The following is a 23,516-nucleotide window of genomic DNA, read 5'->3' on the forward strand; positions in this document are numbered from 1 at the left end:
ATGTATTCCTTCCATTATTTTGCAACAAATAAACTTCCGTTTTAATAGGATTTGGTAATAATAAAGTTTCTATATCCTGTCAAATTTAATAAACTGTATTCGCACTTGTTATACTGACTCATATTGACACAAGATTTCATAACTTAAAAAAAGTATCTTATAACCAAGCCTGAAAATAAAATGCAAGGGCCAGAGTCCGTTATGCTTGGGTTGAAATTCTGACTCCAACATTAAAAAGCAATTTTCTGTGGTCAGTTACTTAACTTTTCTGTGCTCAAGTTTCCTCTTATGTAAAATCAAAACAATAACAACAACTTACTTCACAGGAAATCCATGTAAAACTCTTAGCAAAGAGCCATATAAGCCCATCACCATCATAATCTTCAAAAACACACGGATGGAAACCAAGTATTATTTTATATATGAGGATGGGTGAGTTCAGAGTTAAAATAAGATGTACAAAATCATATCACTGGTAGTATTATGATAGGAGTTAGAAAAACAGTGATCTTATATTATCACAGAATAATTTCAATATTTGAAAAATTTCAAATACCACAAATAATTTAACAACCTGCCTAAAAATCAGTAATGAGATGTGGCAAACACCAAAGTTAAAATGAGCTGTAGGTGCTAGGTAGTTAGACAGAATCATCAGCTATATATTACCTACATTTGCATAAAGATAATGCATACAATCAAATTTGTGCATCAGCAGAATTATAAGATATTACAGCTTGGAGAATGTTGGATTTGTGTACAAATAACTACAAATTAAGTTACAAAGGTCTGTGTTTGTGTCTATTGAATGGAGGCACCGAGGAGTAGTTCTGAACGTAGCAAAAAATGGAAACTGAATTGGGATTCCCCCAAATGCTCCTCGCTGTCTCCCGACTCCAGTTCATGCCCTCATAACATAATGCTGGAACCAGCTCATACTGGTTGTGTTTTATTTTTGGAACTTTGCATGCTAGTTGTCAAAACACAACTATACTTAAAAATTAAGTTCTATAACTTTACAACTGAATACTTCTAAAAACAAAAGTTAGCAAATACCCAAAACTCATTGCTTCCTAGTTATTTTCCACATTTTGCTATTAACTGTGCTCTTGAGATATTGTTAGCCAAAAATTCCATTACATTTTTTCCATAAAATAAAGGACACATTTTTCATTTTCGCTAATAACTTTATTGATTTGGATATTTTGAGTATGTTGGCTATCTCCACTATTGGCTTCTAGTGGGTAGAGGCCAGGGGCGCTGCTAAACATTTTCCAATGCGTAAGACAGCCCCGCAGCAAAGAATTTTTTGGCCAAAATGTCAATAGTACCAAGAAATTTCACAAGCCATGTCTGACATGTTTGATTGGTCACAGCACCTTCTCCATACACTGCACAAATCTTTTTTTGTGTGTTTCAATTGGGTTTTTACCTTTCTTGAAATAGTAAAGAATATGCTGAAAACATTGCATATCTTCTTTCATCTTTAATATTAAATGGCTGCATAAAAATTCAACAATTTTTATAAATTTTTCTTCAATGCATGCTGATATGAGAGCTGTCACAATACAGTCTAACAAAATTGTTTCAAATGAAGTTAAAGACAACTAAGAGCTACTAGAGCCATCATACAAAAACAACATTAATGGACTTTTTGGCCAACCCAATACTATATAATGGGGTAGTACTATATATATCTCTTCTCACTCCACATTCAGTAACACATCAGTGGCCTGAAACAGGTCATAGTGTGAATATTTACACCATGGAAATTAATAAATGTAATACATCAGAACTGCTCTCCCCCCACCGCCCCATCTGAGAGTCAGTTATCATTTACCAGAACAACACTGCCTTAAAATTACAGGTCAGCTAATTAACTCCTAGTGGCTATACCTACCAATATTTTACAAATCCATTCAAAAAGGTACCAGTAAAAGAGGCAACCTTAAAATCTTTTGAAGACACTTGATTTTTTTCCCCCAATTATCCCTTCAAATACATAAATGTTTCCCAATATTGACAGGCATATAGATTTCCTTCTTGTCTAAGAGAAAAATTATAGTCAGATTAATTTTGCTTTTAAAATAAAATGCATACTCAACGTGTCATTATACTCAATCAAAACAGGGTGAAATATATAATAGCATAAAGAAAAAAATGCAAACTTCTCATTACACAGGGGAACAATTTTTCACATAAGTTTTGTTGAGGTCGATTTTTCAGCTGTTTTAGACTTAAATAGGCATACTGACTTCAAAACTGCCGTTAGTTTTCTTTTATGACGTCGTTTTTTCTGTACGGCTTATCTTAATGCGACCACTCTAGGCTGGATCCAGCCTGGATCGAGTGAAGCACTAATGCTCTCCTATTGGCTGAGAGCAAACCTCCCTTAAATGGGGAGGGGTGGGGGACGACCTTGGAGACCAGCGACAGGTTCATACTTGTCTAGGCTATTCAGTTACACATGAGACAGGGTGGTGAGAGGTTGTGTGCTGCTCTATATAGTAAATCACATTCTGAAGTGTAGACTGAATTCTTATCTGTGTACAAGGAGTTAGCAAAATTTATTTTTTTATTTACATACATACTTACCTCCTTTCCTTCAGATCATGTCTACCTCTGCTATTTCTGGTCTTAAGTGCCTAAATTACCCTGATTCGTTTTGTTATATCTGTGGCAGCTTCACCATTCCCAAAGGACAAACACCAGCTCATTTGTCAGGCAAGCCTATGTTGCATATTTTAAAGTAAAACTTGGTGATCCTGGTAAGTCTTGGGCCCCTCACAAGGTGTGCAAGCAGTGTGTCGAGAGTTTATGGATGTGGACGAAGGGAACATGTGATCAATTGCCATTTGGTATACCCATGGTTTGGTGAGAGCCAAGAGATCATTCAAGTGACTGTTACTTTTGATGGTGAAAATGTCATGATATAACAAGGAAAATAGATGTTAAATAGAGTATCCTAGTCTACCATCAGCTATACACCCAGTGCCTCATTCAGCTGAAACCCCAGTGCCAGTTTTCACTGAACTACTCTCTTTCGAAAAACAGGAGTATGGTGAAGAACTAAGTGACAGCAATGATGAAGATTTTGAAATTGAAGATGACTCAGTTTGTAAGGGATTTAATAAGCATGAGTTGAATGATTTGGCATGAGATTTGGGACTATCCAAAAAGGCTTCAGAACTCCTAGCATCAAGACTGCACGAGAAAAACTTGCTTGAAAAAGGAGCGAAGGCATCCTACTTCCTATCAAGAGAAAGTGCATTTCTGTAAATACAAGGAGAGGATGTCAGAGAGGGAGAAGATGGTGTCCCAAGGCTCTTGGAGGCAAGGTTAAAAACACTGCTTTTTCTTCTGCTATAACCATTAGACATAATTTTAGAAGAAAAATGACAAGAATAGTTCATAGTAGTTTTAAGTCACTTAAAAATAACCACAGGAGAGCAACAAGATGGCGGAGGAGTAAGTGGAAGCTACACTAACTTCCTCCCAGGACCATTCTGGATTTACAACTTAATTTTGGAGAAATCATCTGGAATAACCAACTGAACACTAGCTGGAGAGAAGTCTTATAACCATGGAGAGACAGAAAAGGCCGCTACATCACAACGTGACCGATAGGGAGTGCGGAGACGCGGAAGGGCTGGCTGGGCTCACACGGGTGGCAGCCGAAGGGACTGAGAAACAGCTCAGCAGCCGGGGGGTTCCCCCTGAGAAGGGCAGGGTCTAAACCCCCAGCTGAACTTCCCAGCCTACAGCAACAGAGTGGAAAGTAAAATTGTATCAGCTGAGAAAAGCGAAAAGCCACGGGGTTTCTTGCTAGCCAGAGAGAAACAGCTGGAGAAAAAGAGCTCTTAAGCGGATCACATATGAAAAGATTTTGCTTCCACTTACCCTGGGCTCAAGCAGAGGGAAGGCAGAGCGGACTGGAGACGCTTGGGGAGAGTTTGCAGTGGTGGCTTTGAGGGGAGAGCTGGGGAAGGGGCCGGCCGGGTCCCAGTGCTGACTCATCCCCACACTGCAGGCAGACCATTCCCCTCCGAGTGGTGTCAGCCTGAGGGGAAGCAAAAGCCCAGCCTACAAGAATTAAGCTGCCACACCCACGGTCCTTAAACCTGAAGGCTAATCACACATTGAATAGATTAACAACTAAAGAAGACAGACAAAGGCAGTAGATCCCTGGAAGTCTCCAACAGGCTGCCTAGGCCCAGACTGGTACAGGATCTGATGCCACCAGGGGCAGACCCAGGAAGTGCAGATCATTCTAAGAAGCACCAACAAACAATAGGAGTCACAAAAATGGGGAGACAGAGAAACAACCCCCCATCGAAAGGAAAGGTAGAGTCCCCAGAAAGAGTGCTAAATGAAATAGAGGGGAGAAAACTATCAGATGTGGAATTCAAAACATGGATTATGGAGAAGCTCAATGAGCTCAGCGGAAAATACAAAGGACTCCAGAAAAACTACAAGGAACTTACTGAGAATTACACGAGCATGAAAAAGAACATGGAAGCTATCAATAAGAGCCAGGAGGAAATGAAGAATACAATTTCTGAATTGAAGAGCACAATAGAAGGAATTAAAAGCCGGCTAGAGGAAGCAGAAGATCAGATCAGCGAGCTGGAGGACAACTTAAGACAAAAAACTCCCAGACAGTGCAACAAAATGAAAAAAGACTGAACAAGAATGAAAGGTTCTAAGACAGCTGCAGGATAACATGAAACGTAATAATATCCGTATCATAGGAATTCCAGAAGAGAAGAAGAACAAGGGATAGAAAACCTCTTTGAAAAACTAATGACAGAAAACTTCCCTAACATGAGGAGAGAAAGAGTCACGCAAGTCCAGGAAGCACAGAGGGTCCCAAAGAAGATGACCCCCAACAGGTCCACTTCAAGACACATCATAATTAAAATGGCAATATTCAAAGACAAAGAGAGAATCCTAAAAGCAGCAAGAGAGAAACAACTAATAACATACGAGGGAGCTCCAATAAGGCTATCATAAGATTTCTCAGCAGAAACACTACAAGCCAGAAGGGAATGGCAAAAAATATTCCAAGCAATGAAAAACAAAGGCCTACAACCAAGAATATTTACCCAGCAAGACTCTCATTCAGAATGGAAGGTGAAATAAGTAGTTTCCAAGACAAAAGAAGGCTAAAAGAATACATCTCCACCAAACCAGCATTGCAAGAGATGCTAAAGGGTCTGCTTTAAGAAGATGAAGAAACAGAGAGAGACAGAGAGGAACACGAGTACAAAGGGGGAAAACGACAATGGAAAAGTACTGAAGGAAAGAAGGAACTTCTACCATTTGCAACAACATGGTTGGAACTAGAGAGAATTATGCTTAGCGAAATAAGCCAGGCAATGAAAGAAAAATACTTTATGTTATCATCTATTACAGAAAACTAATGAACAACAAAAACAAATGAGCAAAATTGAACAGAGGTATGTAAACAAGGAATAAACTAACAGTAACAAAGGGGGAGATGGGAGGGATAGAAGTGGGTAAGAAGGAGAAGGCTCTAGTCAAAGAGCATGTATAAATGACCCACGGACATGGACAACTGGGTGGGGACTGAATGTGGGAGAAGGGGGGGCAGGGTGCAGGGAAGCAAGAGGGGGAAAAAAGTGGGACAACTGTAATGGAAAAACAAACAACAAAAAAAAATTTTAGTGGGGGGAAAAATGAAAATATAAAGAATAGAAATGCAAGTTCAGTGAATATTAGAAGGACAAGGATTTTCCTTCACACTGTATATTTTTCTCCCTATCTGATCCCTCCAGAGTTTGGCATTCTAAAGAAGTAAATAATGACATAGGTTTCTTTGCATAAAACTAATAAGACCAGTTGTTAATAGAGGTGTATTTTTTTTTAACTAAGACTTTGGCTGGAATGTCATGCCTGAAGGAGGCATGCTTGGGCTTTGGTTGTTACCAAAAAGCCCTGAGGAACTGGGATTGACTTTCAAAGGTAATAAAAGTCCACCAGATAAAAGGCCTGGTACCTTGGATGGATGCGCGGTCTATGGCAATCTTTCCAGGGAAGGAATGAAGGTTGTTTTGCTGAAAGATGGCTAGAAGGGACCTTAAGGCACAATGGAAAACCAGGAGGACCTGGAAAAGACAGGTGTTTGCAGGCAAGCCTGAATGCCAGGTATGCGGTTCTGCTTCTGTGCCCTGAAGGGCAGACTGAAGGTCACCCTAAATGTTCCTTGCGTAAGTTCTAGCAAAGCGGAACTAAAGATCATAAGTGATCATTTTCTGCTCTTGTTGTGTTTATGCAAATGAACAGGATAAATTAAAAATAGACTTAATGCAGTCCCTTTAATGACAAGGAGGGTAATCTTAGGGAGAAAAATCGCAATTCAAGGAAAATCACAATGATCAGTGGTGGACTGTAAAGTAGTGCAGCTAACCGTCTTTAAAGTTTCTTTTCATTTAAAGTTTGTTTTCATTTGAAAGTTAAACTATGTCTGTGGCATTATCAAGGATGTTTAATTTACAGGCAAGAAGAATGTCAAATGCCTTGCAACTGGATGTCTTTCTGATAAGACAGTTGTACAGATTTAGAGACTTGTATGTGGGTTAAGTTACATTAATTAACATGTGTTTTCTGTTTTCAAAGGGCATAAGCCTACGATCTCATTGCCTGGATGATTGTCTGTACGTATAGGCCTCACTTAATCCTGTCTGCATCGCTGCCTCCTGAGACTCAATGGTTTGGCTGAACTAAGTGGCTGGGTTGGTGAAGAATGGGGTGGTCTGTGGGCTTCACTTTAAAACTGGTTTCTCTTTTCTGTCCTAAAGGCTTGGACAGAAAGAGCCCAGAGGCCTGAGATGGGGGAAACCTAAACTATTTCCCTCAGCCCAACTAAGTATAATGGGCAAAAGGGTTTTGGACAGGTGAGATGTACCTGGCACACCTTCCCCCAAAGAAGCCGTTCTTTTCCCTAATGTGGGACATTGAAAAATTAATACCTGTCTTTTGTCATCTAGTGGTTATGGATTGAATGATGACCCTTAATCCTCTTGCCAAATCTGTTTTCTCCAGAATACAACAAGGATGCCAGCCTGTTAAATCAAGCACGCCGTTGTCCGGGGACAGCCAGCTGACCTGGAGTCTGCATGATCCTTCCCCATGTGGGAAGGCCACCCTCCCCTTCACACTCCCACTCTTATTAGGGATTTCTGGACCCAAGGGTACGTGGGACGATGACCATGTCCAGCTTGAAGCAGCTAGAGGAGCTCGAGACCTTAGCCCATTGTCCTTTATAAGATTATAAAGGGTCTTAAGTCTTAGAGGGAGGAATTGTTATTTTTTATTGTTAAAATAATTAACTATTTACTTAATAAAAAGAAGAAGAAGAAGAATATATGAAAGGGTGAGGCAGGAGAACTTGTATGTACAACCCATGGGCATGGACTTGGGGAGGGGGATTGTTGGGCAGGGGGTGCTGGGTGGAGGGGAGCAAAGGGGAAAATTGGAACTATTGTAACAATATAATCAATAAAATATACTTAAAAAAAATAACCACAGATTTTAGCATTAAAAGGGTACTAACAACACACTTATCAAACCTACCTTTAAAATGTCAGTCTTCAACTGCAGTTCCGTGGGTGGGGCTGAATGCATCAAGCCCAGGAGAGTGCCCATGTCATCATCCCCATTTGGAGAGAGCACCAGCTGCTGGATAATCATCAGGGCATGCTGCCGGCACTGAGGGTACTTCACTATATTATGTGCACATCTTGCCCCTCCAAATTCTCGGAAAATTCCTTGAAGAAGGGCGAAAAAATTTAAATTTGGTATTTTTGTACGAAGAGTAACTCTAAAGAATGCAAATAAAACCAAGACAGTTGTTTCACCTGTTAAATTATAATATAGTATTTCACTGTGGGGTGTCAGCAAAGACATATACAAATTTTCTCTAGATTTCGTTAAATGCAAGATTAATTTCCTGATATGTTCACCATGTCCACATTCTCCAAATCTAGAACATTCAAAAATTTCAAAGGTAGACACTGAAGAGACCCAATATGTTTTATGTCCAGTCTTCAAGGTGAATAATACTTGAAATCAATTTATGTAAGAAGCTTTCAGATGAACAATACCCCCAAATAAATGAAATTTAAACCAAACAAAGCTTCCCAAATAGTAGTAAGAAATAAATGAAATATAATTATTTTATGATGAGAAAAATGACAGGAAACCAAACTTTTTAGTCGGGCAAAGCACACAAAGCATCACCATACTGCTCCAAATGCTTTATACTGTTTCTTTATTTAATCCTCATGCCCTACTGTACAGATGAGAAATATAGAAGTTGGCCAAGGTCACACAACTAACAAAGGGCAAGGTAGGATTTATACCTAGATAGCCCAGGTCTATAGCCTGTGTTCCTCCCCTTAAGTGATACTGTTCTCACATCAAATACCATCACTGAGTATTAAAAAAATGGACCAAGTGATCTCAATCACTAATTAATATTTCCTCCAAACTAATCAATCTATCCTTTATGCTTTTAGAGTACCTTGTATAAGTCATTATAATAACACTCTATTATCAAACAGTCTCAGTATTATTTGTTTATATGTTTGGTTCCCCATTAAACGTGGATTTCATTCTGGTATTTCAATAAGTATTTCCTGAGAGAATAAATGTCAGCATATTTTGCTGGAATAGCCACTGTCTACTCTATTTAGTGATTTTATATCAGCTAATTTTTAAAGAATTATTTGACTTTGAAGTGAGTGTTAAGTCATGTGCTTGAGATTTAGCACATGTAAGACCATGTTTACTTCCTGGTTCCAGTTAGTGTCCATGAGATAATCATAATGACTAATAATTTTTAATAGTTCTACAAGCAAAGCACTGCCTGAAATCACAGGCTAGTAACATCTTTTTTTAAAAAACTTATTTGAGAGAGAGAAAGAAACGGTGATGGGAGGAGCGGGGAGGGATGGAGAGGGAGGGGGGGAGGGAGAGAGAGAGAGAGAGAGGGAGAGGAGAGGGGGGGGAGAGAGAGAGAGAGAGAGAGAGAGATAGAGAGAGAGAGAGAGAGAGAGACTGATTTGTTGTTCTACTTATTGATGCATTCACTGGTTAATTCTTGTGTTTTCTCTGATGGGAATCAAACCTGCAACCTTGGCACACTGGAATAATGCTCTAATCAACTGAGCTACCCAGCCAGGGCAGTAACATTGTTCTTAACAAGAAGAAGACAGTTGATGAGAAAAGAACTGTAAAAAATGACTGGTGATCTGGAAGATAAACTAAGTGACTTTTAGCCATACAGAGTAAGCCCTCCACTCCCTACATTAGAAGTGTTCAGTCCTCCCTGTGGTTCATACCACCATACGCTAACTTTTCAATAAATTCTTGGTAGTATACTATTATTATATTCTGATTATCTCAGCCAACTAAACCTAGTTGGTGGAAATAAGGAGATTATGCATATCATGAATAACCTGATAAAATCATACCCATTAAACCTCACCATACTTACTGTTTGACTTAACTACTAAATCCATTCAACTCTGTCTTAGCATTTGCCCCAACTTAATTTACATAATTACTTATACATTACATGTTTATTTCTTCTTCCCATCAATTTGTAATTCCTTTGGGGCAAGAACTGTCAGAGAAGGAAAACTCTGACTCCAAAAAACCTCCGCTGCCTTGCGGCATACCTCTTCAGGGGAAAGGCTAAGGGAGTAAACCCCGACAGAAAATCCGGAGCCAGAGTCCCTAAGGCGGTTTGACGCTGTAGTCAACACCGGCAACTCCTGCGGCGCACCTGAAGCCAAGCTGTATTGACTCCGTCTTTCCCTTGGGCCCTTCAGCTGCGAAGAGAGGGGGGGTCTGCTGCATGGGCAACAGCAGACCCTCCATATCACCCTGCCCAGGCTCTGTAGCTTCAGCTTCACTGGAGAGGACACTCCAGCATCATCGCAAGATGTCGATTCAACACGGGAGGAGACAGATACCGTGTCACTCCCGAGTCGGACTGCACAACCATTCTCGGCGGTGCAGATAGACTCTTAAGAAGCTACACCATCGTCTCTCAAGACGGACGGCTGCCGACGACAACATGTTTATTTCTTCTTCCCATCAATTTGTAATTCCTTTGGGGCAAGAACTGTTTTATCTTTGCATCTCCTAACACCCGGCATTGTGCATGGAACACATAATATATTTTATCTTATTATAATTATTTTCAAAATACATTTTAATTTTGTTGAATAGTCATTTTTTTTTGCATTCAGGCAAGTAGGCATGCACTTGGCCATTTGCTTGTTCCATCGATCATTCACTCATCTGTTTGTTTGCTCATGGCTATCCACTATTCATAAAATACAATTCAAATTCCTCAGCATGACCTAAAAAGTTCTGTATGATCTATGTACAACCTGCTCATCTGAACTCACCCACCCATCACTTACTCCTCTCTCAAGTTGTATTGACATTATTGCCTGAGAGGTTTCTGATATTGGCTAAAATTTCAAGTATCTTTTTTCACAGCAAGAGTGATATTTTATAAATACGGTTGGACTGTCTGTTAATGACAGGTAGAAGAGGACTGAAGAGCAGTGGAGACCAAAGATAAAGCAAAATATTTAATAAATCCAATTTACCTGAAAGAGGCAAGCTTTATTAGAGAATCATTTTTTAAATATTTCCCTAAAGCTGTAAATTATAATGCTCTAATCTGAACTATTAAAAAATTAAGAAAACCACCATATGAAGCTGATATTTTAGAAAATATTTAAGTAAAATTATTCGATTAAGAGTCTTCATTACATAACTTAAATTAATAAAAGAATACTTCAAACACAAGGCACACTATAAAAAGGAATAAAATATAAGAACATATTTTAAAATAATGCATTGTTATATATTTTATCATTAATATACTGATAAAGGTCAAAAGTACTGCATTTCTAGAGGTATGATAGTACCATTACTGAATCAATATTTTTTCTTATGTGATGAGTATTTCAGAAGCAAGAATAATTATCCTCCCAAAGCATTTGCTAGTAGCTTTTCTAATTACCTGCATTTGTGTTGGATCCTTGAAGAAGTACTGTCAAGGTTTCCATAACCAACAAAGCCAGATGTTTTTGGTCTTCAACTGAGCTATTATTTCTTGAGTCCCCTGGGAAAAAGGATCAAAGGTCCAAGTCACAAAAGTTATAAGCTCATTTTTCGCTTGATTCAGTTTTCTTTCAATAATTAAAAAAATATTTCTTTAATAATCACTTTTATCACTAATACAACTGATATAACACAACTTTTAAAAATGATATGCATGCCTACCAGCTACCAAAAGAATGGTCAAAATCCATGTTTACTGATTTTATTTTGGTGAGGCTAGGAAGTTACAGTTATCTAACAAATATTAAAAAGTAAAATGCTGATCAAACTTAAATGTATTCTTTTCACATGGGGTTTTCCTTGCAAAGGAGGTCAACAGGAGAATGCTAGATTATAATGCACCATAGAAAAAGAAAAGTTTATAAATAGTGCTATCTAACTTGTATTAATTAATTCAACACACTTAATAATAAACTAAGTGCCAGACGCTATCATGCTTTTATCAGATTTACAGAAAGGACAAAAACCATAAAATTTGACAATACATGTTTGTATGCATGATATAACTAAAGAGATATATCTATTTGCTCTCTATAATTAATAAAAATATTTAGAGGCACCTAAACATCTCAATTGTTTTTAGAACCTTTTTAAATTCTCTAGAAAAATGTAGATGCCAGTCATGTGGATCATACACGTCTTCCTCCATTTTTATCTTAAATTCTCTTTCACCACAATGATACATTTCTAGTTTCATCCACTCCTTCCCCAATTCCCTAGCAGAAGTTGAACAAATAAGTTAACTCTGGGAAATAATCACACAATGTCATGAAATGCACATCAGTACGTCATTCAAGTCAATAACCAAATGAAAGGCAAAACATGATCAGAACACTGTCAGGCTGCCTTTGCTCTGAGAAATCACCTAGGGAACAGTCTAAGGTTTTACACCAGATTTCTTGAAGAAAGGGAGAGAAAGAGGTTAGAGGTTAGAGGTTAGAGGTAAGAGAAAACTCCCAATTCTCCTCGAGGGGCCTGTTGAAACCCTGTTGGAAGGAAGGAGTAACAAAAACTCCTGGTCACCCACAAGAGCCTGTAGAAAGCGCCTGCCTGTGTGCTTACAGGCGCTGTCTCCACACCTTTCTGAACAAATATTTCTGTTAGGGTGAGTTTACCCATCAACTCTTTCAGCAAGTTATTTACATCTCCCTGCTTTCCCCGCCACCAGGCCAGTCAATATGTGGTGCTATTACATCAACATTTCTTCTGGGAATGAGCAAAGTCCATTTTTATTTCCTATGGGAGAAACTGGGACCAGGCTTATTTGCATATGGTTCATTTGCATATGTCAAGAGTCCAGGCAGGCAGTCCAGCTGCCACCATGTTCTGACAAACACCCTGCACAAAGCCCTCTGTCAAATGAAAATAAAATTATGGAAAATGCTTTACCTTGTTCATTTAGTGCCTGAGTTGGATCCTTCAAAAGGGCAGCATATTTGTGTAAAAGGTTCACCATGACCTCCAGAAGGCCCACCTCCCTGAACACATCCTTAAATATGTAGTCATGTCGTGTAAACTTAAGAAGTGTTTTCATTGCAATAATGCTACATTGGTAAGAAGAGCTAGATTTTAAGAGAATGCTAACACTAATAAGTTCTTTACAAGGGATATAATTTAAGCTAAAAACAACAAACTCCAGCATCTCAAAGTATTTGTTTTGTACTTCTGGAAGTTTAGAAATTTTCTCTGCAAACTGTGACAATGTGTGCTGTGACTCTAGGATGAAATAATTGGCATTGTCAGCCACGTAAATATTTGTGATGGCATCAAGTATGATTTGGGCAAGGAAGCTGGTTTTTGCTTTTAAAAATGCATTCTGAAGAACTGCAAAGGCCTGGACGTTTCTCACACTGTGACCTAAAATAGAAAAAAAGAACACAAAGTAGGTGCTATGTGATATTTTAATCATGGCAATTTAGTCTAGACAGATCATAGCATTTATCAACTATTTACTAAGAACACATCCTGTTTTTTCAAAAGGTCTCATTTTCTCCATCAGGTTCAGTTAATTAATAAAAATAAGTAACAATACTGATTAAATTTTTAATGCATCATTGAGAATATTCTAGTTCAAGAACAGTGTATGTTGAAACATTAGACTATTTAGAGAGAATAAAGTATATCATGTAGGTCCAGGTTTCAGAGTTTGAAAAGGCCTGAGAAGGGCTGTTGCTTTTTATTATCTATAAGCTTGACCTTGACTGTAAGAACAGTTACATCTCAATCAGACTTTCATTCTGAAGAAGTAATAGGTTTGAGAGCAGCAGGAAAACAAGACGAGAACAATTCTCTAATTTCCAGTTTTCCCTTTATAATTATATTAGAACTTTAATTTGGAAATTAATTTTGTTCTCCAGATTAAAGTGCAATTTCTTTACATATATGTTTGTTAAAGCAATTCATGGCCAGCTACCAGCTATGTTTTTAAACATCTGACTTTCAAACATGGAAAAAAATCTGTATCCATGGCTCCTGTGAGGTAAATTAGTAACAAAAGGTATAAAGAAATTAGCATAGAAAGTATTTGAGGCTCATGAAAACAAGTGCTGGTGTTAGGTAGCAGCTAGGAACCAGCAGCCAGAAGGGGGGGAAAAGGCAGGGGACTTGGCATTACAGTCTAAGAAAGAACTTAATACAGGAGGCTAGAAACAAAACTGAGACATGTCTCACCAATTAACACAACAGTCCTGAGCTCTGTTTGGAAAGACTGACAGTAGTCTGGGGTATTACAAGCAAAATAGCATAGGAGAAGTGGGGCTAGTTCTAGAGATTCTATGCTGGGAAAGGGAGCTTCTGTAACAATTTCACTAAGACAAAGAACCTTTACTGATTGAGAAACAAAACTTTTGTAGCTGTAAATTATTCCCAAGGGGGAAAAGGAGGTGGGAAACCTAGAAGCCACAATAGTCAGCATATTTAGATTATACGAGTACCCACTTGTAGCCTTGGCTCAAGTGTATAGAACAAACTCACTAACAACTTTATTTCCTCTGTATGTGGGGCATTTAGACTAGCTGGGTGCCTGCTTGCAGCTTTGTGCTTATATGTGTTTCATAAATAAATTTGCTATCTCATTTCCACAACACATGCTTGTCTCCAGCTCGAATTATTCTCTTGCGGGCTAGATTAAGAACCATGGCAGGTGAGAGCCTCTTGAGTCAGGTCTCTTTCTCTCCATCTGTAACACCTGCCTCTTAAAACTATCCGAGGTTCACAACTCTAGAGCAGTATGGGGCATTTGCAAGACTGACTAAAAAACTAACAGAACCTTACAGAACAAGCTGGATTTTAGAAGGACAACAAGCACAGAACAAAAAATATAACATGGATTAGAAAAAGACTGCTCAGAAATCCTGGCTTGAACATTATCTGAAAAATGCAATGATGTAACCAATTTTTCATTCTATATAAAATTTTAATTTTGTTTGTTTATAACTTAAATTTATTCTATATGTGGCAATACCAAAGATTCATCTTTACTTTCAGCTCCTTATTAATTGTATGCTTTAAAGGAAAAGCATATTTTATTGATTATGCTATTTCAGTTGTCCCAATTTTTTTCCCCTTCCCCCCCCACCCCCTATGCCCAGTTACCCTCTTCCCTCCAGCAATACCCCCTAGTTCATGTCCATGGGTCATGTATATAAGTTCTTTGGCTTACCAATTTCCTTTACTATTCTTAATATCTCCTATTTTGTCCCTACCAATTATGCTTCTTAATCCCTGTACCCCCCCATTCTCCTCCTTCTCCCTCCCTGCTGATAACCCTCCATATTCCTGTTCTAGTTGTTTGCTCAGTTTTTCTGTTTTTTTAGATTCAGTTGTTGATAGTTGTGTTTGTTGTCATTTTAATGTTCATAGTTGTGATCATCTTCTTTTTCTTAAATAAGTCCCTTTAACATTTCATATAATAATGGCTTGGTGATGATGAACTCCTTTAGCTTTACCTTGTCTGGGAAGCACTTCCTCTGCCCTTCTATTCTAAATGATAGCTTTGCTGGATACAGTAAATCTTGGTTGTAGGTCCTTACTTTTCTTCACTTTGAATACTTCTTGCCAGTCCCTTGTTGCCTGCAAAGTTTCTTTTGAGAAATCAGCTGATAGTCTTATTGCAAACTCCTTTGTAGGCAATACTCTGCTTTTCTCTTGCTGCTTTTAAGGGTCTCTCTTTATCTTTTAACCTTTTGGCATTTTAATTATGATGTGTTTTGTGGTGGTCCTCTTTGGGTACAGCTTGTTTGGGACTCCTTGTGCCTCCTGTACTTGTATGTCTATTTCCTTTGCCAAATTGGGAAAGTTTTCCTTCATTATTTTTTCACATAAGTTTCCAATTTCTTGCTCTTCCTCTACTCCTTCAGGTATCCCTATGATTCGGATGTGGGCACTTTTGGAGATGTCCCAGAGTTTTCTTATTCTCTCATTTTGTTTTGAATTCTCATTTCTTCATTCTGTACTGGTTGGCTGTGTATTTCTTCTTTATGTTCCAATTCATTAATTTGAACCTCAGCTTCCTTCCCTTCATTATTGGTTCCCTGTGGATTTTTCTTTTTTTCAATTAGTGTATCCTTTATTCCTTCCCTTATGTGTTTGCTGTACTCAATACAATCTCTGGGAATTCTTATCACCACTGATTTGAACTCTGTATCTTATAGATTGGCTATTTCTGTTTCACTTAGTTTTTTCTCTGGAGTTTTGATCTGTTCTTTCAATTGGGCCATTTTCTTTGTCTCCTCAATTTTCAGTCTCCCTATGTTTGTTTCTATGTATTAGCAAAGCTGCTTTGACTTTCTGTCTTGGTGCACCTGTTACATGGTAAGGGGCAGAGCCTCAGGTGTTCACCAGGGTGGGGGACAGGTCAGAGAGGGAACAATGCCACTTGCTCTGCACTAGCACTATTTCCAGTCAATTCACCCACTTCCTGTATGCGACTAGTGCCCCTCTAGCTATTGTCCTGGTGGTGGTTCCCAGAATGGGTGGGTCTGCATATGTTCTAGAACCATGCGGTACCTTTAAATGGACTCTCCTGAGTGACGGGCAGTTTCTTCTACCACCCTAACCCCCATTGATTTTCACAGCTAGAAGCTATGAGGCTTTATTTTCTCAGCACCAGAACCCTAGGGGCTGGGATCGCACCCCAGCTGTTGGTCCCAGCTTTTATCTGCTACACGTGAATGTAGGACCACCCATTCCACTGGCTGCTGCCACCTTGCTACTGCCTCACCACCTCCACACCATGTCCTCTCCACTCCAGCTCCCAGAGTCTCCAGCCTTCCTACACATCTGGAAGAATATTTCTTCTTTAAATCCTTGGTTGCTGGACTTCCATACAGTTTGATTTCCTGGTAGTTCTGGTTGTTTGGTTTTCAGGTTACTTGTGACCCTTCGTATGGTTGTGCGAGGAGTTGAAACTTGTCTACCTACGCCTCCATCTTGACCAGTAGTCCTAAGTGTATGCTTGTGTTCTTTGAGGACACCTCCACTTTTTATTACCATTGGGTAATTAAAAAATAAGGAGTTAAAAAGAGCTGAATTAAGGGTAATGTGGGAAAATGTGGATTTTCTTAATTTTCATCGCCATTATTTGGTTTCAAGTGATGTCACTGACAAAAGGCACATTAATAACCAATCCAAGACCAAGCTGTCCACCACAAAGAACTGAACTGAATACAATGAATGTGCATACAATTAAAAGTCAAATGTCAAATGTGGTAATCTTTGCATACAAACATAACACTAGAAATGCAATAGTCAGGAGAACGTTTGGCTCTTAGAAATTTCTTTTTAGTTACAATAATGAATCTACTCTGATGTATCCTTAATTCTATTTGTTATCCAATTCATGCAGGGGCCATTAGCATATAGTTAAGTTTGACCACAGTAAATGACCAAGGAACATAGAACCTCTTACTAGTTTTCATGACAAGCTTCAAGAGCAGAGCATTTTCACTAGTAATTCAATTACCAATAACTGTTCAGTCTTACAGTACATGTAAAACTTAACCATTTTCTGTAACTAATCCAGAAAAAGAAATTTTCTATTTGTAATATTATTTTCAAATTAGTAGCTCTTATGTACAACAGAACTAAATAAAATCTGATAATTTGGCTAACAGAAAAACTATCTGAAGAAATGGCTGAATAATAACACCAAAATAAGTAGCACACAAATTTGAACTATATTATGGATGCTTATGTTTTAACCACTAAATTCCATTCACAAGAGCATCAAAAATATTTAATAATACATTTAACAAAATAATTTAAATGTCTGTACAATGTACACTATGAAACACTGCTGAGAGAAAAATAGTAAGACCGAAATAAATCAAAAGTTGTATCTTCATGCATTGGAGGACTGATGTCAATTTTACCCCCAACAAACTGATCTACAGAGTTAATGCACTCCCAATCAACATCTTATTAGGCTTTTTATGTTGTCAGTAATTCAATAAGTAAATTTATATAAAGTCCAAAAGACCTAGAAGAGTCAAAATCATTTTGAAAAGAAAGAACAAAACTGGATAACTTAAATGACTTTAGTTTAAGACTTACATTAAGAGTGAGTAAGACTGTAAAGTATTGGCTTAAGACAAAATGGGTCCCAGATATATGGTCATATATAGTCTTCTCAACAAAGGGATCTGGCACACTTGGAAGTCCACATGAGACAAAAACCTTACTTCCTACTATATATAACAATTAACTTAAAATGTATCACAGGCCTTATTGTAAGTATTAAAATATGAAACTCCTAGAAGAAAAGAGAGGTTTTAGAAAATTGGGCTTAAGTAATAAAATTTCTTAATATGAGGCAAATCCTACAAAGTATTTTTAAATGCTAAATTGGACTTCATCAAAATTAAAATTTCTGTTCTTTAAAAGATGCTAAGAAAAAAAAAAGGCAAGTCAAGAGTCAAGACCAGGAGAACATACTTAAAATATACCTATCTTACAAAGCACTTATTCAGAATATCTGGAGAACTCTTAAAATTCCAATAAAACAAGCAATCCTATCAAACACTGGGCACAGAGATCTGAACAAAAAGAGATCAGATGGCAAATAAGCATAAGAAAAGATGCTTGAAATCATGTAGAAAAATGTGAATTAAAAAAACCACACACAATTAAATACTACTACACACTCACTAGAAAATTTAAAATTAAAAAGACTAACACCATCAGCTGTTGGCTGAGGATATAAAGCAAACTTTCATACATAGCTGATGTGAATGCAAGATGGGACAGCTGCTTTAGAAGATCATTTGGCAGTTCCTCAAGTTAAACATACACTTACTACCCTATGACCCAACAACTCTACTGGTTGGTTGGTGTTTATTCCAAACAAATGAAAATGTATGTCAACACAAAAACTTACTTTATATGACTGTTCATAGCAGCTTTATTCATGATAATTGAATAAATGCCATCAACTGGTGAAAAGATAAATTGCAGGAGAGCCAAACAATGAAATACTACCGAGAATTAAAAAGGAACAAACTTCAGATACACATATAACATAGATGAATCTCAAAAGTGAAAGGAGCCAGATACAAACAACTACAGACTATATGATTCCAGTTCATAAAATTCTAGTACGGATGAAACCAAAGCAGAGCAGTGGTTACTAGAATATGAGGTGGGCAAAGAACGAATGTAAAGGGTAACCAGAAAATTTTTAGAAGGACAAGGATATTCCATATCATGATATGGTGGTGACTGTATAAGCATATACAGTTATCTAAACTTATCAAATTCAACCCTTAAATTGGGTACATTTTAATATATATATTATACCTCAATAATACTGACAAAAAAAGACAGTCTCTATTCCCTCAAACTGAAACTGAGCTATACCCGTTACTCCATACAATAACATAACAAAGTAGGCCATGAGAAATAGATAATTTTGAGTTATAAATGAAACTCAAAATTATCTAACTTGACCTAAATATTTATTTTACAGAATAAATTTTTCTGAAGATGAAATCGATATTTAGAAAGGTTAGGTCACTCATGGTTACCTGAATTCTGACCCTTAAGGCAACATCCTTTCATAAGCATATGTCACTGAACACTCATAATAAGCTGAGGAGATGCTAGGTTACACATTTATTATCCCTGTCATGAATGAGACAACATCAGGCTGACACACACATGCAGAAGGTTAATTTTGCTACATTAATGCTCTCATTACAAAATTACATACCCATTGTAACTCACTATTATGCCAGTGTCATGATCAAATTGATTAACCAAATGAAAGAACTAAAGTCTAAAATAGGAAGTACATCACTGAGCTATTTTTAAAATTAATTCACAGAAATAGTTAATTGTGGGTACTCAAGCTAGAGTCTATAAATTAGAATTTTTTGAGATCCCTATTTTTAATATTAAATAAAATGAAACAAGCTGCTCAGAAGATATTCCTGGATTTGTGCTTACTGCACAGAATAATTTAAGAAGTTCTATACAATCTGCACACTGAGGGTACATCTTATCTCAGTAAGTTTGATGACACCAATTTAAGTCATGACTTTTCAATATAATTTTTACTAGTAAATCACATTTGCTGAAAAATTCATTACTTCTCATTGACTTAAAAACTTTTAACTGATAACTCCTATGTCATAAAATACATAGATAATGTACTGTGAAATTTAAGCAGACACATGCTATTGAACTAATTAATTCACTAATTAAATTCTACAGGCAAATATCACAACTGTATTGAATATTTACTAAGTGACAATCATGTAAAATAAACTATTAGAAGCCCCCAGGCTCAGATTACTTCAGAATGGTTATTATGCATTCAAAATTAAGAAAGAAAGAAAAAAAGAAACAGCAAAACTAACTTGAACCCTTTTTTTTTCAGTTGGCTTCAGTTAGAGTTGATATTTAATATTTTACATAATTAGTTTCAGGTGTACAGCATAGTGGTTAGTTATATAATTTACAAAGTGACCACCTTGATAAGTCTAGTACCCACCTGGCACCATACATAGTTATTACAGTATTACTGACTATAACCCTGGCTGGTTTAGCTCAGTGGATTGAGCGTCGGCCTGCGAGCTAAGTGTCGCTGGTTCGATCTTCCAGTCAGGGTACATCAGAGAAGGAAAACTCTGACTCCAAAAAACCTCCGCTGCCTTGCGGCATACCTCTTCAGGGGAAAGGCTAAGGGAGTAAACCCCGACAGAAAATCCGGAGCCGGAGTCCCTAAGGCGGTTTGACGTTGTAGTCAACACCGGCAACTCCTGCGGCGCACCTGAACCCAAGCTGTATCGACTCCGTCTTTCCCTTGGACCCTTCAGCTGCGAAGAGAGGGGGGGTCTGCTGCATGGGCAACAGCAGACCCTCCATATCACCCTGCCCAGGCTCTGTAGCTTCAGCTCCACTGGAGAGGACACTCCAGCGTCATCGCAAGATGTCGATTCAACACGGGAGGAGACAGATGCCGTGTCACTCCCGAGTCGGACTGCACAGCCATTCTCGGCGGTGCAGATAGACACTTAAGAAGCTACACCATCGTCTCTCGAGACGGACGGCTGCCGACGACGATTACTGACTATACTCCCTGTGCTGTGCTTTACAACCTGTGACTATTTTGTGACTACTACTTTGTGCTTCTTAATCCCATCACCTTTTTCATCCATCCCTCCAACCTCCTCCCATTGGCAACCATCGGTCTGTTCTTTGTTTCTGTGTCTGTTTCTGTATTTTGTTTTATAGATTCCACCTAAATGAAAATCATATGGCACTTAAAAATAGCTTGTACTCACATATAACTAAATGTTATTAACTATATAGTAAGTTTTCTTAATAAAAGATCACTAGATGAGAACTCAAAGTTAGGAAATCTGAACTATAAAATTTATTTTCTGACATAAAACAAATAATGTAACTTCTTTGTACTTAGGTTTGCTTAGTTTTAAATAAAAAATAAGCATTTACACTTTGATCTACACACACACACACACACACACACATATATAAAAGACAGGGATCAGAGAGCGTGACTCAAGGTCCACCCATAAAAAGTGGAAATGTGTGGAGTACCAAGATCAAAAGAGGCATGTCTGGATCATTAAATTGTTTGTATGCTAAAATGACATACTAAAATAGAAAGTTCACTGTTTTGATTTTATTATATTTTCATATAATTTGCAGTACATGATCTGTAAGACTGTCACTCAAGAAATTACACCATAAAAAGCATGAACTTTAATGAAAAAAAGTAGATTATCTATATCCAAGTAACAAATAAAGAACAAAGTCTGACTAATTTATTCTTTCTCTATTTCTCTCGGTAAAAATGGAAAAGGAAAAAAGACTCACCTTTGCCTGCAGGCTGAGGTACTGCAAATCCAGGCAACAGAAAGGGTGCCCCTGTGGTAATACCAGCTGGTTTTAGTTCACTGACACCGTATGTTGTGAGGGAAGTTATCAGATTAACCAGATCTTTCAAGGCATCTTTGGATTCTGCCTCTTTTGCTTGTTCCAATCTAGGAAATGTATAATTTAGCAAATATTTTTTCTAATTATATTCTCAAATTTAGTAAAGGAAATTTCAATATTTATATGCAGTAAGTAAATGTATAAAGTACTCTAAGATGTTTTTACAATTTTTCCCATATAAAAACAATATTTTTCAAATCTACAAGTTTTAAGACATAATGGTATTATTTGAAAAACAAAATATACCGTTAGAAGACCTGATTGATATAAGTGCTGATTTTGCCACTAGCAGTGTTATTTTAGGTAAATCATTGACCTTTGGTAGAAAGTCTCTATAAAATAAAAAAAATTGAGTAAATATCTCAAGTTCCCTAAAGCTCTAAGGTTATAGTTTCATTGTTTCCCCCAAAACCCTTATTAACCATTTCTTTCATAGGACATTTTCTATGTTAACAATTTTAAAAAAGAATTCCTTTAGGAGAATTCTAACACTTTATTCTGTATTTCATTAATTAATTCAGGTACTCATTAGAGTATATTTAAATAAAATTCTGGAAGTCTAACAATTTTTGGAAACAATCTTAATTCCTTTAAAGGAACACTGTAGTTATTATGGAATCACCATTAGACTGTGACTTTACTGAGAACACAATATGGGGTATAAAAAAATATTTTTTAAAGAATAAGATATAAGCCCTGGCTGCTTTGGCTCAGTGGATTGAGCGTCGGCCTGCAAACCAAGTGTCGCTGGTTCGATTCCCAGTCAGGGCACATGACTAGGTTGCATGTCAGGTCCCCAGTTGGGGGTGCATGTGAAAGGGAACCACACAGTGATGTTTCTCTCCCTCTCTTTCTCCTTTCCCTCTCTCTAAAAACAAATAAACAAATAAATAAATAAATAAAAAGTTGTCCCAGAGGTTCCTAAGCCTCTCCTCATTAAAAAAAAAAGAAAAAAGAATAAGATATATAGGAGTGTCCCTCAATAGATTTAATTATTCCCATTAAAATAAACTTAGAAAATGTACAAAGTAGAAAAAAAGAGTATGCTTAGCCTCAAAACTCAAAGACACAGCTAATATTTGCTAGTGTTATACACATTTCTCCATGTTAGTATAAGTCTTCACAGAAATGATTTTAATGGTCATGCAGAGCCAACCACAAATTTGAGGAGAGGGGGGTGAGACAGCTAGTGGAAATTAAAATACAGGAGCACTAACATACATACAATTTTATCTAAATTTAGATTATATCTTTAGGATATAATCATAAGTGAGATTATATCTTAAAAAAGAATTGACATTTCTGAAGCTCCTAATAACATCTGGTCAACCTATGTTCTCAAAGATAAAGATTTGTACCAATTAATACCCACCTAGTAATGTAAAATAGTTATTTCATCAACTATCATTTGTCCTTGTTTGTAAATTATGATATATATGTAAAATTATATTCTTGGGGTATGCCCAGTACTAATTAATAGGCAAAATTGGTGTTAGAAATAAAAAGTTTAAAAAATAGTGCTGGTTTTCAATACATCAAATGACATAAAAATAACTGATTGCTCAGGTAACAACTAAAAAGGCATGAGTATCTTTTTCCTAATTAATTTGTAACCAGCCACCTTCCATATATGCATAAACCATTTGGGATGGAAACAGGGGCCAGTGAAACATTTTAAAGTAACTAATTTCTTTTATACATGCATTTGTAGGTCTCACTCATTCTACGTAATTATTTTTGTTATTAGCTACATTAGTAACAACACTGAATTACTAATAAAGAAAACCAAAAACATAATTAAGCAAGCGTTTATACTTTAGAAAGATATTAATTAGGAGATAAACTCTACTTCCTCATCTACTAATCACGTCATGTCTGACCGCTGATTC

General features: G+C 37.2%; 1 protein-coding gene across 1 annotated transcript in view; it reads right to left on the reverse strand.

The window, feature by feature from the left end:
* The window catches only part of WDFY3 (WD repeat and FYVE domain containing 3), a 288,940-nt gene that overhangs the window by 131,396 nt on the left and 134,028 nt on the right, over nucleotides 1-23,516 (reverse strand). The window contains exons 9-12 of the mRNA XM_090266254.1: nucleotides 21,508-21,674; nucleotides 12,559-13,026; nucleotides 11,069-11,170; nucleotides 7,597-7,790 (exon numbers count right to left, since the gene is read on the reverse strand). Coding sequence (XP_090122380.1) covers nucleotides 7,597-7,790; nucleotides 11,069-11,170; nucleotides 12,559-13,026; nucleotides 21,508-21,674 — 931 coding nt within the window. The remainder of the gene's footprint in view (nucleotides 1-7,596; nucleotides 7,791-11,068; nucleotides 11,171-12,558; nucleotides 13,027-21,507; nucleotides 21,675-23,516) is intronic.

This window comes from Furipterus horrens, unplaced genomic scaffold (genome assembly GCF_987537825.1).
Source record: "Furipterus horrens unplaced genomic scaffold, mFurHor1.1.pri manual_scaffold_2, whole genome shotgun sequence".
NCBI classification, from domain to species: domain Eukaryota; kingdom Metazoa; phylum Chordata; class Mammalia; order Chiroptera; family Furipteridae; genus Furipterus; species Furipterus horrens.